The 16,989-nt window shown below is 43.5% G+C and overlaps 1 protein-coding gene across 1 annotated transcript in view; it reads left to right on the top strand.

Annotated features, from left to right (window-relative positions):
* Positions 1–3,753: 3,753 nt before the first annotated feature.
* Positions 3,754–16,989, top strand: part of ST8SIA3 (ST8 alpha-N-acetyl-neuraminide alpha-2,8-sialyltransferase 3) — a 32,709-nt gene continuing 19,473 nt past the window's right edge. The window contains exon 1 of the mRNA XM_066601835.1: positions 3,754–3,956. Coding sequence (XP_066457932.1) covers positions 3,778–3,956 — 179 coding nt within the window. The 5' untranslated portion in view covers positions 3,754–3,777. The remainder of the gene's footprint in view (positions 3,957–16,989) is intronic.

Below are 16,989 nucleotides of genomic sequence, written 5' to 3'. Positions count from 1 at the left end.
CTCATAACACACAGATCAGATAGATTCCTCTCAGTGTATAGGCAGATAGGAGATTTATCTCAGACTGTATGTGAAAATGCCACTGCACAGAATGTGCCACCTCACACACACTGCTCATAACACACAGGTCAGATAGATTCCTCTTAGTGTATAGGCAGATAGGAGAGAGATTTATCTTAGACTGTATGTGAAAATGCCACTACACAGAATGTCCACCTCTCACACGCTACTCATAACACACAGATCAGATTCCTTTCAGTGTATAGGCAGATAAGAGAGTGATTTATCTCAGACTGTACGTGATAATGTCACCCCACAGAATGTCCACCTCCCACACGCTGCTCATAACACACAGATCAGATAGATTCCTCTCAGTGTATGGGCAGATAGGAGAGAGATTTATCTCAGACTGAATGTGAAAATGTCACCCCACAGAATGTGCACCTCTCACACGCTGCTCATAACACAGAGATCAGATAGATCCCTCTCAGTGTATAGGCAGATAGGAGAGAGATTTATCTCAGACTGTATGTGAAAATACCACGACACAGAATGTGCACCTCTCACATGCTGCTCATAACACACAGATCAGATAGATTCCTCTCAGTGTATAGGCAGATAGGAGAGAGATTTATCTCAGACTGTATGTGAAAATGTCACCCCACAGAATGTGCCACCTCACACACACTGCTCATAACAGATCAGATAGATTCCTCTCAGTGTATAGGCAGATAGGAGAGAGATTTATCTCAGACTGTATGTGAAAATGTTACCCCACAGAATGTCCACCCCTCCCAGTCTCCTCATTTTTACCCTGAAAGGTAACGCCCCTTTTTATTCAAATGTCCTACTCAGACTGAAGGTTGCAGCCCCTTGTTATACTTAAAGGCATACTCCATCCCAGCAGTCCATGTCCACTTCCTTTTGTACTTTGCAGCCTTCCAATACATACAACAGTCAGTTTTATTCCTGTCAGTATATACTCATATTTCTAAATGCGTTTTGTTTTGCTGAGAAGATAACTGTCTCATATATTGCGGGGTACAGATATGTTATTAGTTACATAACATAGGACTGGTCATGCCAAATTTAAAGTTTGTGCAGTACAGATGTGCGTTATTAGTTACATTACATAGGGGGTCACTTACTTTTATGCATAGGATTGAATAATCAAGTTGCAACCCTTTAAATTTCCAATATTTAGTACGCAAAGAATGGTCATGGCAAATTTCACATTTGTGCAGTAAAAATTTGTGTAATTATTTGTTGCATCGGGAAGTGAGAGAATTAGATTATGTACATAAAATTTGGACACTAGTTCTTTTTGCTAGACTTGAATAATCGAGTTGGGACCCCTTTACTTTTCTTATTTTGGACATAATCTATGCTTGTGCCAAATTTCACGTTTCTCCGACATCGGGAAGTTGGAGAATTAGTGGCGAGTCAATCAGTGAGTGAGTAAGTCAGTGAGTGAGTAAGTGAGTCAGTCAGTGAGGGCGTTCGTCTTTATATATATAGATAATGGGCGATATCGCAAATAAACTGGACGTTCTGCAAACTTTCAACCTCGTAACATCGCTCTGAGAGAAAGATCACAGATGTGAATACACACATTCTGTTCCATTTCCGTGTCTGTTTTGTGCATCTCGCAACACACAAAGCTCGCATAATAAACTCACTTGTGTAAATGCAGCCTTTGGGGCCCTGCATACGTGTGATTTTGCGCCCGTTTTTGTGCACAGCAATTCGGTTGCAGAAACTGCAACCATTAAAACCCATTAATTTTAATGGGTTCCGTCACATGGAGTGTTTTTGCACCCGCAAATAATACGCGACATGCTGTATTTTTGTGCGTATATGCGCTCCTGAGGCTCGATAAGATCAAATGCGCACTCATCCTGAACGAAATTGTGCACTGAACGGCGCAATTTCGTTGTGTTGAACGATAACACTGAGGACTAATTAGCTGCTGGCCTACCTACTAAGCCTGTTCAAACATGCTGCGTTTGACTCACGTTGATGTGAACAGCGCATAAAAGTACATTAAAGAGCGTGGTTACGCTCGCGAGAGGATGTGATAGCGCTCCATTCAAAAAAGATAGGGCAGAACCGATCTTCCTGCATTTTTTTTTGTTTGAAAAGTCTGAAAAGAAAAAAAACATTCATGCGCAACTACGCTTCATAGCGGCGAGTGTAGTCGCGCATATGGCTGTCTATTTTTGTCCTTTGACAGGCGCATGCGCAAATATCCTCGCCGTTATGGAGCATATTTGCACATGTACCCGTAAAAAGTCCATTTTTTTAACGTTACCTTTTCGTGCTATTGCGTGTGAAAAAAACGCAAACAATAGAAAGATAGGTCGGCCCTATTTTTACTTGCATGTGTTTTTTAAGACAAGGCATATTTTTTCTCATATATAGTAATATCGTACAAGAATTGCGCTAGTGATTTTCACGGCTGCAAAGTCATGACAAAAACACAGTCATCTGTTTAAGCCCTTAGATACACATGGGCAATTTTTCTCTCGGACCGCAGCATGTCCTATTTTTTTGGCGATTTCACCCATTATTCTCTATGGCAGGAAAAAAAATCAGACCACACTTGCACACAGATGCGATTTTCATGCGAGTGAGATTTTGTATCTTTCCTATTGAAACAACATGATTTGCACATGCCTGAAAATGATATGTGCGACGATGCGAGGTGATGCGTATTTCTTGCAGGTGAGTGGACCGTTATCATTCTCGCTCATGTAAATATAGCCTTAGCGTGGATTTACATGGGCAAGTTCATGCTCGATAGGGCAGGTCCTATCTTTTCTCACCCCTACAATTAACGGGCAAGAATCCCAATAGTGAAAACGAAGCCACTGAAATCCGTGTATGGCCGTAAAAATCACGCCCGCATAATGGGACAAAACAAAACCACTGATTTCAATGCTCTTTTCTGGGGCTTGAATACTACGCCCCAGAAAAAACAGGTCTCGCCCTATCTTTCCCGCTAATGTAGTTAATATTAAAGATCAGGCAGGATCTATCTTCCCATGTTTTGTTCAAGCTGCTGCGCTACAGCGCGGAGTTTGAACAACCGGAGGGGGAAAAAAAACTTGTTCATACACAACTACGCTTCATAGTAGCCGGCATAGTTGCGCATACGACCATCTGAAACCGTCCTCATGTGCATAAACAGATAAAAAGCAATCCGTTTTTTTCATGCGTGCGTTCCGTCCATATCGCATTCAGATGAAACGCGTGAAAATCGTCCATGTGAATGCACCTTTACCAGCACAGTTTTTATAACTTCTTTCATTGTATCACATTGCTGTGGATATAATTGATCCTCATAAGTCTGTAGCTGTGCAGCCTGGTCTGCTCCTGCCTGTGGCATCCCTGGCAGAGGGAACCCTGGTGCCTGAACTGCACTACGCATGCCCCCTGCCTCCTCCTACACTCCATATGGAGAGCCAGGCAATGTGAGGGGATTCCTGGGCTGGATGGGGGCTTTCCTTTGCCTTCTCTCCCATAGATGCAGCAGTGGCCTCCATCAGGCTGCTGCATTATTCCAGGCACATTAGTCCTGGGCAGGCTGGCAGCTGGCAGAGCACAATGAGGGGGGCTCCCAGCACAGACGCATCAGCTGCCATTTCCCCTGTACAGCTCTGCCCTCCATCTTCCTGCTAAATCTCCTGGCTGTGGGCTCTCCCTGTGGATTATCTCCTTATTATTTCTTGTCTCCCCATCGACCTAGTTCTTATGTGGTTGCTGCATTGAGCAGGGATGAGAATCTGCAAGATGGTGAGGGTGGCAAGTGTGCTGGGGCTGGTGATGCTGAGCGTTGCCCTCCTCATCCTCTCCCTCATCAGCTATGTGTCCCTGAAGAAGGACAACATCTTCACCACCCCCAAGTATGCCAGTGCTGGGGGCCCCAGGATGTACATGTTCCATGCAGGCTTCAGGTATGTAGCACATTGATACATTGTATCAGCTCATCATCACTGGGGAGGGAGGGGGATACATAGTATCTCATTGCAGGGTGGGGAGGGGGTGAGGGGACTGTTCAGGGTCTTTATGGTATGTATAGATGGGTGCTGGTTTGGCACTGCTGAGATTGTACATCATGGTCCCTGCCTCATATATATTCCATGGCCATCAGCCAGGCGCAGGCGCAGTGTGGAGGGCTGTGCACTCATTAGAAGGGGTCATTATATAATGTACAGTGCTTTTATAATGACCAGCTCCTCCCTGTCTCATAGGGGACATCATTAACCCTTCCCTGCTGCCTGCTTTGCTTTCTGCTTGTTTTGTATTGTTATTGTTACTTTTGTGTTTATTATAAATAAACAAACTAAGAAATAAACAAACAGTAAAGGAAATTAAGAAGGGATGCAGGAAGGCAGCAGAGGAGGAGGCGCTGCTGTCCCAGGTGCTGATTCCCTGCCAAGGCCTGATGAGGTCAGTGGATTGGTGTAGAGTGGTGGTCGCCAACCAGTGGCTCTCTAGATGTTGCAGAAATACAACTTCTGGATGTCAAGGCATGCTGGACATTGCAGTTCTGCGACAGCTGAAGTTGGAAATGCATGAGGAAGATCATATGGCACAGGGGTCATCAGCTGTCCTTGCTTCTGAAACTTAGGGGCCATCCACACTGACATTTGTTCATCTCGTGAAAAGTATGCGTATTTTACCTAAAAAAGGGTTGAAAACATAGAGTTTCATGGATCTATAGGCTTCAATGGGTTACATGGGGATATGATATTATGTAGAACTTTGGTCAGCATTCTGCGCCCCCCCTTTCTTGCCGCTGCCATCTCACCTTCTCAACTGACCCTGCTGAGCTTCACTTCTGGGAGGTGAGTAATGACACCCTAATACTGAGTTCTGCAGCTGTTCACCCGCTGAAGGGAGTCGGTATTTGGCTGCAGCGGTCACATGGCCCTTTTGTTGGGGACGTCATTGCCGATTCCCTGCACCGAGTAGTGAAGATCAGTGGGGACGGGCGACACAGTAGAGGTGCGGGAGCGCGGAAGGGTGAGTATGTAATCTGTTATTTTAATACTGCATGCTGAGCGAAGTTGTACAGACTTTTTTATCCCCATATAACCCCCTTAAACATAGTCAGTCTATGCATACGTTAGCCTTGCGTACATTTCTGCACATTTTTTGGTTTTGAAACCCATACATTTATTTAACATTGCAGTCAATGAAAAAACATATGGAAGCATAAGGATTTGCATTTACACATGCTTAACGTATACGTTTTTTGTGATCACTGAAAAAAAAAGTCTTGAGCTACAAAACTTTATTCAGACAAAAAAAGTTTACAGTTTTCACATTAAAAAAACTTTTCAAAATGGATCAAAACTTGTAGCATGTATACGATTTTAAAACCGTAACCGTATCCATAAAATGCATGCGTTTTTGCACGTTTTTTATGTAAAATTTTCGCATATTTGAAACGTACATAAAAATGCCAGTGTGGACGAGCTATAAGCTGATAAAGAGTTGGAAAAAATGTTTGAATCCGGAGTGGTTCTCTGTATACGGCTACATTCACATGCAGTGCAAATTCTGTGGATCTTCTGCTGTGGAAAATGCACATTTCCACATCCAAATCTGTACTATTGGGGCGGATTTAGACTTGGATTCAGTTGTGGATCCAAAGCTGTTTTCAGCTGGCACATAGCAGAGCTCCTCTCACCTCCGAGTGCCCACTGCCAGTAACCACTACTGCCCCAAGAGCACTGTGCTGCCAGCAACCACTACTGAGCGCTGCCGCTTGTTAAGTGATGTGGACGTGGGGCGCCAGTCACCAGGAAAAAGTTAGCGGTGCTCAGCAGCGGTTGCTGGTGACGGTGTGTGCTGCGCTCTTGGTGCTGGCGGTGAGCTCAGTATTCAGGGGTGAGTGGATTTGCAGCTGAATCCGCATCACTGATGGTGATTTTGATGCGGTATTTGATGCGGAGATGCTCCAGATTTTGCCAGCATTTTTCGGTTATGTGTGACCGTACCCTTAATGATATTAATTGCCCTCGGAATTTGTGTTATGTGCATCAAAAGGAAAATTTAAAAAATCATCATTAAAGAACTGTGAAGCCCCTTTTACATAGGATGATTATCGTACAATCCGCTCGTTAAAGTAACACGTGTAGCAAAAGAACAATCAGCAATAAATTGCTGATTGGGTGTTGCATCAGACCTAAGAATCATAATTGGCTGCCGCTGCATCGTTCTGTGTAAGCAGGCAGACGTTCATCTATGAACAACTGCCTGTTCGCTGTGAATGGAGGCGGCGGGTCGGAACCATCCCTGGCCCACTCCACCCCTCTTCACTGAGTGATGATGTGTGAAAGCACAGGGGCAATCAACGCTGGGTTGGCTGTCAGGTGTTTTAGTCATCTCTTATAAAAGGGACTTAATCGGCCCACTCACATGGACATATGTAAGTAGCGCCCGAGATTCTTGGGCACACCTCACATTGGACAGCACATGTTCAATTCTGCGCGGCATATAAACACACTCTGATTTAGACTAATGAGTTCCAGATGTGTTCTTTTTCCAGCAGAATTGCGCAGCGTATTACACATCTCTTTAGGTATTGCATGTGCAATTGTGCACGCCCCATAGACTTCTACAGGGATGCTTGTGCAAATGTGCACAAAAGTAGGAGTATTTTTCTTTTAATATGCAAAATATGTGTAGAGATGTGAACCAGCTAGAGATGAGCGAGCGTACTCGGCCACGCCTCTTTTTCGCCCGAGCACCGCAATTTTCGAGTACTTCCGTACTCGGGCGAAAAGATTCGGGGGGCGCCGTGGGTGAGTGGGGGGTTGCAGCGGGGAGTGGGGGGAAGAGGGAGAGAGAGAGGGCTCCCCCCTGTTCCCCGCTGCTACCCCCCGCTCCGCCACGCCTCCCCCCGCCCCCCGGCGCCCCCCGAATCTTTTCACCCGAGTACGGAAGTACTCGAAAATCGCAGTGCTCGATCGAGTAATTACTCGAAACGAGTACGTTCGCTCATCTCTAGAACCAGCCCATTGAAATCATTGGGTTCTACTCCTGTGGATAGGGCTCTTTCACACGTAGCCGCGTAATAAATGCTTGTGTGAATAAGGCCATAACCTGTAATTTTGGTACAACCCCTTAAATAGAAAAGAATGGTTTCTGTGTTACATTCCATAAAATGGTTCAAATATGTTACATAAATTGGTCGATGTAACCTCCCTCATATTTGTAACTACTTTCTGCTGTACTTACTGACACTTCCGACTTGACAGAGTGTGTAACGCAAGTAATACACTATTTCCCATGCCAAAGTATTGAGCTGCAGTCCGTTTTATGCTCCAGAGCTGCATTCGCAATGCTGCTCTCTTCAGAGATAAAATCTTCAAAAGTTTGCAGTTTGCTGATTCTCAGTCCAGTGTTTGCTCTAATGATGTGGATTCTGGGAAGAGTCATCTTTATACCAGGGACTGTACACAAATCTGATGTAGCATGAACTAACTGCTGCCGGCATAATAGGAGCGCAGCTGAGAGCCCTCAGGGTACCTTCACACATACTGAATCTACTGTGGCCTTTCTGATTCTAAAAACATGCAGCAAACATGCTGGAAAGCCCCAGTGGTCAAATCTGCACCTAAATGGCACGGATTTGGCCACGTTTTGTGTAGTGGATCTGCTGTAGATTATAACTCCTTAATGCTATATGATGTACATATAAGTACTTGCCACAACAGGATGTAAACCTACGTGCTATCCGTGGCATGGACTCAGAAGCAAAGCCTGTGCCATCTGCAGTGGTAGCCGGCTGTGACTGGCATCGGTGAGATCGGTGAGAACATGGATCCTTGCTGTTAACCCCTTACATGCCGCGATTAATGTTGACTTGGTGTCCAGATCCGCCATGGCATATGATCGCTAGCAATAGCGATAATGCATTGCAGTACAGGAGTGCTGCGATGTATTATCATAGCGATCCTGCAGTCGTGGGTTCAAGTTCTCTATAAGGATGTACAAAGTGCGTTAAAAAAAAATAGTGGTAAAAAAATGTTTTATGCCCAGTTTGCAATCTTTGAAAGAAAAAAAATTCTAAAATATGCATCTATTTATCCTAAATAACAAAAATCCTAAATTAAAACCCTGTCCGAAATGGAGCTAAAATGCTGATTTTATTCATTTTGCTTCTCAGAAAACACAATAAAAGTGATAAAAAAGCCATATGTATCCCAAAATGGTACATAGAAAAACTACAGTTCGTCGTGCAAAAAAACAAGTCCTTGCAGAGCTCTGTCCGTGGAAAAAGGAAAAAGTTATGGGACTTTGAATGCAGCGATGCAGAAAAAAAAAAAATACTATTAAAAAAGTGGGGTTTTTTGTGCAAAAGTAAAAAATCCTAAAAAATATATAAAACTGTACCAACCCACATAAAAAAATCATCATGTCTTTTTTTCTGCATGATTTAGGGCTCAGTCAGACGGGAGTAAAAAAGATCGCACTGCACGCGTTAAAAAAAAAGCGTGACCACGTCCATTGCCACCCATAGGTTCTACCTTTTGTAGGTGCACCATGTGTAGGTGTATGTGACTGCTGCCATTGAAAAGCATTGGTTCTATATAGATGCGGATTGCAAGTAACATGCGCACGTAAAAACGCCCGTCTGACTGAGGCCTTACGCTGTATAAGAGGAACGCAAAAAGTAATGGCAGAATTGATGTGGTTTTTTTTTACCAGCTCTCCAAAAAAATTTAATAAAAGTATATACAATGCATTAAATGTACCCAAAAACGGTACCAATAAAAATTACAAAAACAAACAAGCCCTCATCTGGCCATGTCAAGGGAAAAAGAAAAAAGTTATGGCTTTTAAAAAGTAGAGGTGAAAATCCCCCCAAAATCATTGCGTCCTTATGTCTAAAACAGGCCACGTCACTAAGGGGTTAACTCTTGCATTTCAGGGGTGAAACCCGCCACATAGCGATCATTGAAATCAACGCATTCTATTCTCTGCACATTGCGCGCACAGATTCTACTTGCAGAAATACGCACACAAATACGTCCTGCCTAGAGATGAGCGAGTATACTCGATAAGGCCCCCGAATCTTTAGAGACGAGCGGGCAGGTACTCGAATAAGGCACTACTCGCTCCAGTTATGTGCCTTATCGAGTATACTCGCTCATCTCTAGTCCTGCCTATTCCACCGCCATTCAGTCAGCGATGCTCGTTCCTGTGTAAAAGCACATGAACCATTATCACTGGGACGGCCCGTCGGGCATCTGCTCCAGACAGATCGTTCCGTGTAAAAGAGCCCTCAGGCTGTATTCACACGGGCGGTTTTGCTCAGTGAAAAACTGACCAATTTTCATGTGATTTTCTATCCTCGTGTTTTGCTCTGCACTTACTGTTTTTTTTTTCTGCGGCCTCCATAGTAACCTGCGCTAAAAACGCATCGCCCTCGCATGAAAATTGCATGCAAATCACATGACATGCGAGTATGATGTGTCTCCTTCATGTGGCCATAGAAAATAATGTGCTTCATGGAATAGACACTTAATATTAAAATTCCTAAACTTTATTATAATTCTTAAAAAAAAAAAAATACACACACACATATATTTATATATATATATATATATATATATATATATATATATATATATATAGGCACAAAGGACAGCTGCGTCCACCATGTCAAAAGAGGAGGCAATGACAAGATGTCGTAAGTGCCAGACATAGATCAGACTATGGTGGCATACAGGTTGGGCCAGTGTATAAAGTTCATTACATTAGCCAGGCACAGTAACGCCTACGGTGTTTCCCCGAAAATAAGACAGTGTTTAACTTTTACATTTATAGCTGTCTGGACACTATTTAAATTGACTTTTTTAATTAATTGTTAGCCGGGCTTAATTTTGAAGTAGGGCTTATATTTCAAGCATCCTCAAAAAGCCTGAAAAATCATTTTGCATCCTCAAAAATTCTGGAAAATCATGCTATGTCTTATTTTCAGGGAAGATGGGTAGATAACAACATTTGCACAGAGGAGCTTCTATCGCCACCGATTTAACTCTGAAGATATTAGGAGGAATTTGCAGATTTATGCACCTCTATTGTTTCAAAAATCTCCAGAGATGAAAGAACTAGTCATTAACAGTGAGCACGGCTCTAGTGTAGGAGAAAATATATTTTGATTTTTTTGTTGATATTCACCAGTGAAGAAAGGGTGCGTTTGTTTTATAGTTCACCATTCACAATTCGACGCGTTTCCCCACCAATATGGTGGTTCATCAGGAATTTTGGGAACCAACAATGGATGGTAGGTTGAGATATTTATTGCCCTTCACTATATCATTAGTCCCCAATTGTGTCTGAATATTGTCTGAGAATTCAACCCCCAAGAACAAAGTCTGCAGACCTTGTCTGGACATGATTCCTGCTCAATATATACTTATTGGGACTATTCCACTAATAGATCTGTGACCCGGCAATCACTGTGGATCGCAGCGATGGTCATCGCTTCGCTAGGGAATGATTCTCAGCCAGTGTCTCTTAAATTCAGATGGACCCAGGTCCAGTTGTCGTGTCCTACTTGTCAGGGTACCTATTACTTTGGCAGGTGTGATAAGCATTAATCTACCTTGCCATATAGAGCTACTGGTTGTAATTCCCCACCTGGACTATATCAGTACTGATAAGCGTATTTCACTGATATATAATGGACCGTGGTTGTGGTCTATCTTGATATAAACTGACGATCCAATTCAGGGCTCTATGTGAACTACATTTCAGTTTCCCAGATTCGGGATTTACTGACTAAGTTTCTATCTAGCTCCAGCGCTAGCCATTTCATAGTAGAGAGGTTAGATTCTATAGTTTCCCTGATAGGGCGGTACAGACATCTGTCTGCAGACTTCGAGATGATTGCAACAATAATAAAAAGAGAGAAAAGCCCATAGCCCTGATGGTGGGCTAGGGTATCCTATAGGGGAAGTACTATTTTTTGCATGCACGAGAAATGTGAATTCGAAAATGTGTATGAACCCATTGATATCAATGGGCTCTATTATCTGCGTATTGTGCACCAACAGAGGCGTAACATGAAGCTTCTGGGCCCCAATGTAGAACCTGTAACAGGGCCCCAAACTATAATGCTTTATTCCTATATGGAAAAGAGAGGCCTTATGGCCCCCCTAAGGCTCCTGTGCCTGGCTACCACCACATCCCCTATAGTTATGTCTGTGCCGCCAATATGTCCTTGTGAAGACACCGTAATGGCTTATTCACGTGGGAGCGTTTGCGCACACTAAGGAAAAAAAAGCCACATGCTGTATTTTGTGCTTTTTGCGCTTTCAATGCGCAAACCAAATGCAACATGGTCTGTTTTTGTGCGCATTTGCGCACCATAGGAGTCTATGGGAGTGTGTAATGAACTGTGCAATTTTGCAGGGAAGTCAATAACACTTGGGACTAATTAGGCTGCGCAGCCTTTTCAATCATAGGTGCAGGTATGACCCACGCCAATGTGAATGGTCCCCAGCGGCTCAGAAAGTACAGTTAAATGCGCTAAAACTTGACCACAGCGCAAACAGTTGCGCTATAGCGAACATTTTTGCCCTTACACTTGTCTGAAGCCGCCCTAAGGCACCATGGATCCCAGCGAAATTGCTCAATGAACTGTGCAGTTTTGCTGAGAAATCGATGTACAGCGCAGAAAATACAGTAAACAGCGCATATATATACGTGCATTAACGCAACCTTCACAGCACAAAAAGTCATGCTGTCGCGAGCGTTTCTGCACTTGCGCTCATCTGAAGGAGCCCTGAGAGACATACCAATCATTTACAGCAATACCATCATACCTGCTCACATTTGCGGCTGCTTCACACGGACGTATGCACAATTGTGCATGCTACAGCATATTGGCGCATTTTATTGTACACAGGATACACCCACACCGTGACTTAACCCTTTCCAATCCACTGTCTGACCTCTGAAGACATTATGATTTAAGGCTGTACAGCTCCGATGTTGGAAGACGTCCGTCGGGGTTCTCTTACTGTATATTGCCAGCCTCTCTGCTGTCAGAGCCTATCCAACGTGTCACCTCATGCAGTACTGGTTTTAGCCAGCATATAGCGCCATTGGCAGAAAAAGAGTAAGCCCCCTAGGAAAACCAGGATACAAATTGGATTGGAATAATAGGCTATTTAGCCCAATGAGGTCCAGATGTGTAATTTTTTTCACTGAATTGCTCAGTATATTGTACATTGAAAATTTCGTTTTGTCCCGTTATGCAGCCATGATCGTCATCTGTGCAAGCATTGTGTGCGCATTTGTGCACCTTCCATAGATTCTCAAGGGTGCACAAATATGCACAAAATAGAGCATAGGTTCTGTTCTCTGCATATTGCATGCGCAAATACATCTGTGTGGAGTAGCCTTCAGGGTGCATTCATACAGGCCTGTGTGAATGCACCTTTAAAGGTGTTTCCTGGGACTTTAATATTAATGGTCACTTCCTTACGATAAAAAGCATTAGTGACCTGTATCCTCAGGGTAGATCATCAATAGTTGATCGTCTAGGGTCCGCTGTTTGGGACCATGTTTAGTCAGCTGATTGGGTGCCTGCTGTCAGCATCACGATACATAAAGGTACGGATTGGAGGCTGCTGCGCCCACACCTGTAGCGGCTGGCACTTGTAACTGCAGGTGCAGTTGTCATTAAAGAAAGAGATCCCAGCCGCGGCGAGAGGCGCAGATTCTGTGTCCGTCCCCCCGCTTCTCATTGTAGTCCTGGAAGAGGACACACTGGTAAAATGCCTGTAATCTGGCATTTGGCAGCTGCTGTGCCTGTTTAGATTAAATGTGAGCATTTAGCAGCAGCATGAGCCGCAATTCCAGTCACGTGTATCATATAAATCCTCTGGTTTGAGCAGATTAAGCTAAACAATCGGGGCGCTTCGGCGTAACGCAAGCCATTGTGCAGGAACAGCTGGGGATGAGCTACAATATTGCTCCCAATAGCACTACAAGTGCAATTGCAAAAAATGCTGTGAAATTATGATCGGATTATCATCCAGCTGCACGAAGGTTATCACATCATTTAGTGAATGAGGGGCCATTGTAAACAGCCGCCTCAACAGTCAGGACATGCTGGGAGTTGTAGTTTTCCAACAGCTGGAGTGACACAGCAGGTTGATGGTCGAGAATAGTTCATATCGCTGTTTGTGTGTTTTATTGGTAACTTTGTCGCAGGCAGGTGATGCAATATTCAGGATATGATGCAGCAGATGGAGTAAACACAATATACAACATTTATTTATGATTGCAGAAATAAAAGTGAACAGCGGGATACCCTGTTTCCCTGAAAATAAGACATACCCTGAAAATAAGACATAGCATGAGTTTCCAGAATTTTTGAAGATGCAAAATAATTTTTCAGGCTTTTTGAGGATGCTTGAAATATAAGCCCTACCCAAAAATTAAGCCCTGCTAACAGTTAATTAAAAAAGTAAATTTAAATAGTGTCCAGGCAGCTATACATGTAAAAAAGTTAAACCTTTTTGAGCAAAAATTAATATAAGACACTGTCTTATTTTCGGGGAAACAGGGTAATAGTGAGTAAGCAATTGAACGCTCTCTTGTACTATTAACTATAATGTCGTAATACCTTCAACATAATGCCACTAACGCTTTGTTAATGTCAGTACAGTCTCATGAAGATACAGGTTATGGAACACAAAGAGGTGTTAACCCCTCCTTGGGGGTTAACACTCTGTCACCTCTGTTCTCCTTGCTAAATATCTCAGTCCCAATGTTAGAAGCAGTTGACGCTAACCCAATGTCCATTCTCTTTTTCCAAAGGCATTTAGAAACCCTCTTGCAGGTATACTGGGTAATTATTACCCATCCTCCTTAGTGTGCACACCAGAGGTCGGCCTCACTTACAAATCGAGTTGCAGCATCCACCAATCCCACAGCATTGTCTGGTGTTACTCTCCACTCTTTTCTCCTTCCTCTTGCCAGTGATGGTCAGTTCTCCTGTTTCCCGAACCATATCAATTCTGCTCTCATGAAGATACAGGTTATGGAACACAAAGAGGTGTTAGCCCCTCCTTGGGGGTTAACACTCTGTCACCTCTGTTCTCCTTGCTAAATATTTCAGTCCCAATGTTAGAATCAGTTGACGCTCACCCAATGTCCATTCTCTTTTTCCAAAGGCATTTAGAAACCCTCTTGCAGGTATACTGGGTAATTATTACCCATCCTCCTTAGTGTGCACACCAGAGGTCGGCCTCACTTACAATTCGAGTTGCAGCATTCACCAATCCCACTGCATTGTCTGGTGTTACTCTCCACTCTTTTCTCCATCCTCTTGCCAGTGATGGTCAGTTCTCCTGTTTCCCGGACCGTATCAATTCTGCTCCTCTTCTCTCATAGACAGCAGCTTCTTCGTTCCTCCTTCTGGCTGAGGAGCAAAAATTACCCTTTTTTATAACACAACATCCTCCAATCAGATAGATTGGAGCAGTTCAGTGAGCACGCTCAGTTCTGTTGCACTAAATTTTGGTGGCAGTTTTAGGCGCATCTCTCCAGTCTGTTTCTATGGCAACATTAACCCCTGGGGTGAGTCCCTTACACCTTCTGTCTTTTATTATTACACTACATTTTTTTCCACATAAATCAAGTTTCTAAGTCATCCCTATCCGGCTGTGCACGGACCCTATATGAACGTCATGTAATTCTGTATCGCCATGCAGGGTTACATGTTCTGACCTCTGGAAAAGAGGAGTTACTGCTCAGAAAAAGTCTAGATACACTGTAAATGCTGTTCTGTGTTCATGGAAAGCTGGGTTCAACATCTATGGAAACTGTATTGATTACCATTAGTGATCACCCGACATCAATGGGGGAAGTGCTTTTTGAATGCTTGATGAATGAACCCTCCTCCAACACAAGGCCACTTTCTTCCTTCTCGAAAAGTAAGGTTCTCACCCGCAGCACAGACGTCGCCCCAGTTATGGGTCAGGCTAGAGAAATGCAGCGCCAAAAATAGGAGACCAAACCAGAAGGGCTCCAAAATCGTAATCCAGTAATAAAGTAAATAGCAGCATATGCGGATGTAAATAGTGCAAAAAAGTCCTTTATTGCCCCATCACATGTAAAGCGACGTTTCGCCCGTGATGGCCTACCTCAAGATCAACAGCGTACTAGAACCTCCATGCCCATCTATATCACATCTTGCATCTTAGCTTGAGGCAGGCCAACAGTGTACTAGAGCCTCCATGCCCGCCCGTATCACATCTTGTATACAAGCTAGAGGCGGTACAACAGGGTACTAGAGCCTCCATGCCTGCCCGTATCACATCTTGTATCCACGCTAGAGGCGATACAACAGGGTACTAGAGCCTCCATGCCTGCCCGTATCACATCTTGTATCCAAGCTAGAGGTGGTACAACAGGGTACTAGAGCTTCCATGCCCGTCAGTATCACATCTTGTATCCAAGCTAGAGGCGGTACAACAGGGTACTAGAGCATCCATGCCGACCTGTATCACATCTTGTATCCAAGCTAAAGGCGGTACAACAGGGTAATAGAGCCTCCCTTCAAGGGGTCAGTTTTCCTCAATAAATCATCATTTTGCTCTGATATTGCAATCACTTACGTCGCTTTCACATGGACGAGAAACTTGAGCAACATTTGTGCGTTGTGAAATACACAAATATTGCACAAATCTTTTGAATGGAATCATATACATGACTGATGTTTTCCCGCCCATGGCACAGTGTGGAAAAAAATTGTGGCATGCTCTGTCTTTTCACGTTCCTCAGAATGCATCGCCCATTGATTTAAATGGCATCTTTAATGTAACACATGGCTATCGCATGCCATGTATGCAAGTGCAATGCAAGGTTTCCTAATGAAATCAATGGGAAACACTTTCAATGTTCTATCGTGCGTGAAACTTTTGTCAGAGGATTGGAATTTCACCGATGCGACACGAGGCGGTTTTGCCTGAAAATCACCTCGCATCCAATATCATGGTCATACGTGTGTAGATAGCCTTACTTATATCAACATTATAATCACACACAGAAAGTTTCATTGGATTCCAATAACTCCTTCTAGGAGTGTATTAAACTGGGACTCAGGAAACAGTTCGTAAAGTTCTCTCGATAGGCTGATGTATTTACCTATTTCTGTTAGCTATTTCGAAGGATCACCACAGAGAAAATCAAGGAGGGAATATTTACTGGTTCCCAGATGAGACAATTTTAAAAGGATGAGGAATTCTAGAGTTAGTTGAGGGACAGAAACATAGAGGGCTTTCAAAATTGTGTCAACGATCTTGGCAAGAAATGTCAGAGCCAAAAATTTCCATCAGCTTGTGGATGAACTTCTAATGGCACATGAAAAAATTAGTTGCAGAATGTCCCTAAGACTGCATGTCCCATTTAGATGTCTTCCCCATTAATTGCGGTGCACTCAGTGACGAGCATGGGGAGCGCTTTTGTTAGTATAATCAGTGGACAGAGGGCCTCTGTCAAGAACAGTAAGTGGGCCCTTTGCTGTCAGCTTGTGAGGTGATCATCAAATAAGAGCTCCTCGTGGGCGGGATTGTGTTCATTGGAGATACATTGGGGCAGATTATTGCTGCCTTTAATGCAGACATTTTAAAACTGTATCTTGATTGTCTTAATTTAGATCAGCATTTTGCGCCAAAATTGTGGTTCATGCCATTAATCCTGTCATATTTTGCTTAGTAAATCTGCCACATACCCGTCTGTTGTTGTAGGATGTATCATTTTTTTCATATGTCAAAAATAGTGCAAATAGCACCAAATCTTTCGAAATGCCACATATGGCACCACTACAGCCCAATAGATATGTTATATTTACTTATCTACCTAATGCCACTTCTTAGCTGCGTACCGTCATTTTTTTTTTGTACCTTTAAGACCCATATTAGCAGTGCCCATACCCGTTTAGTCCTGCTC

Source organism: Eleutherodactylus coqui, chromosome 5 (assembly GCF_035609145.1).
Source record: "Eleutherodactylus coqui strain aEleCoq1 chromosome 5, aEleCoq1.hap1, whole genome shotgun sequence".
NCBI classification, from domain to species: domain Eukaryota; kingdom Metazoa; phylum Chordata; class Amphibia; order Anura; family Eleutherodactylidae; genus Eleutherodactylus; species Eleutherodactylus coqui.
This window is presented reverse-complemented; position numbering and strand designations above follow the sequence as displayed.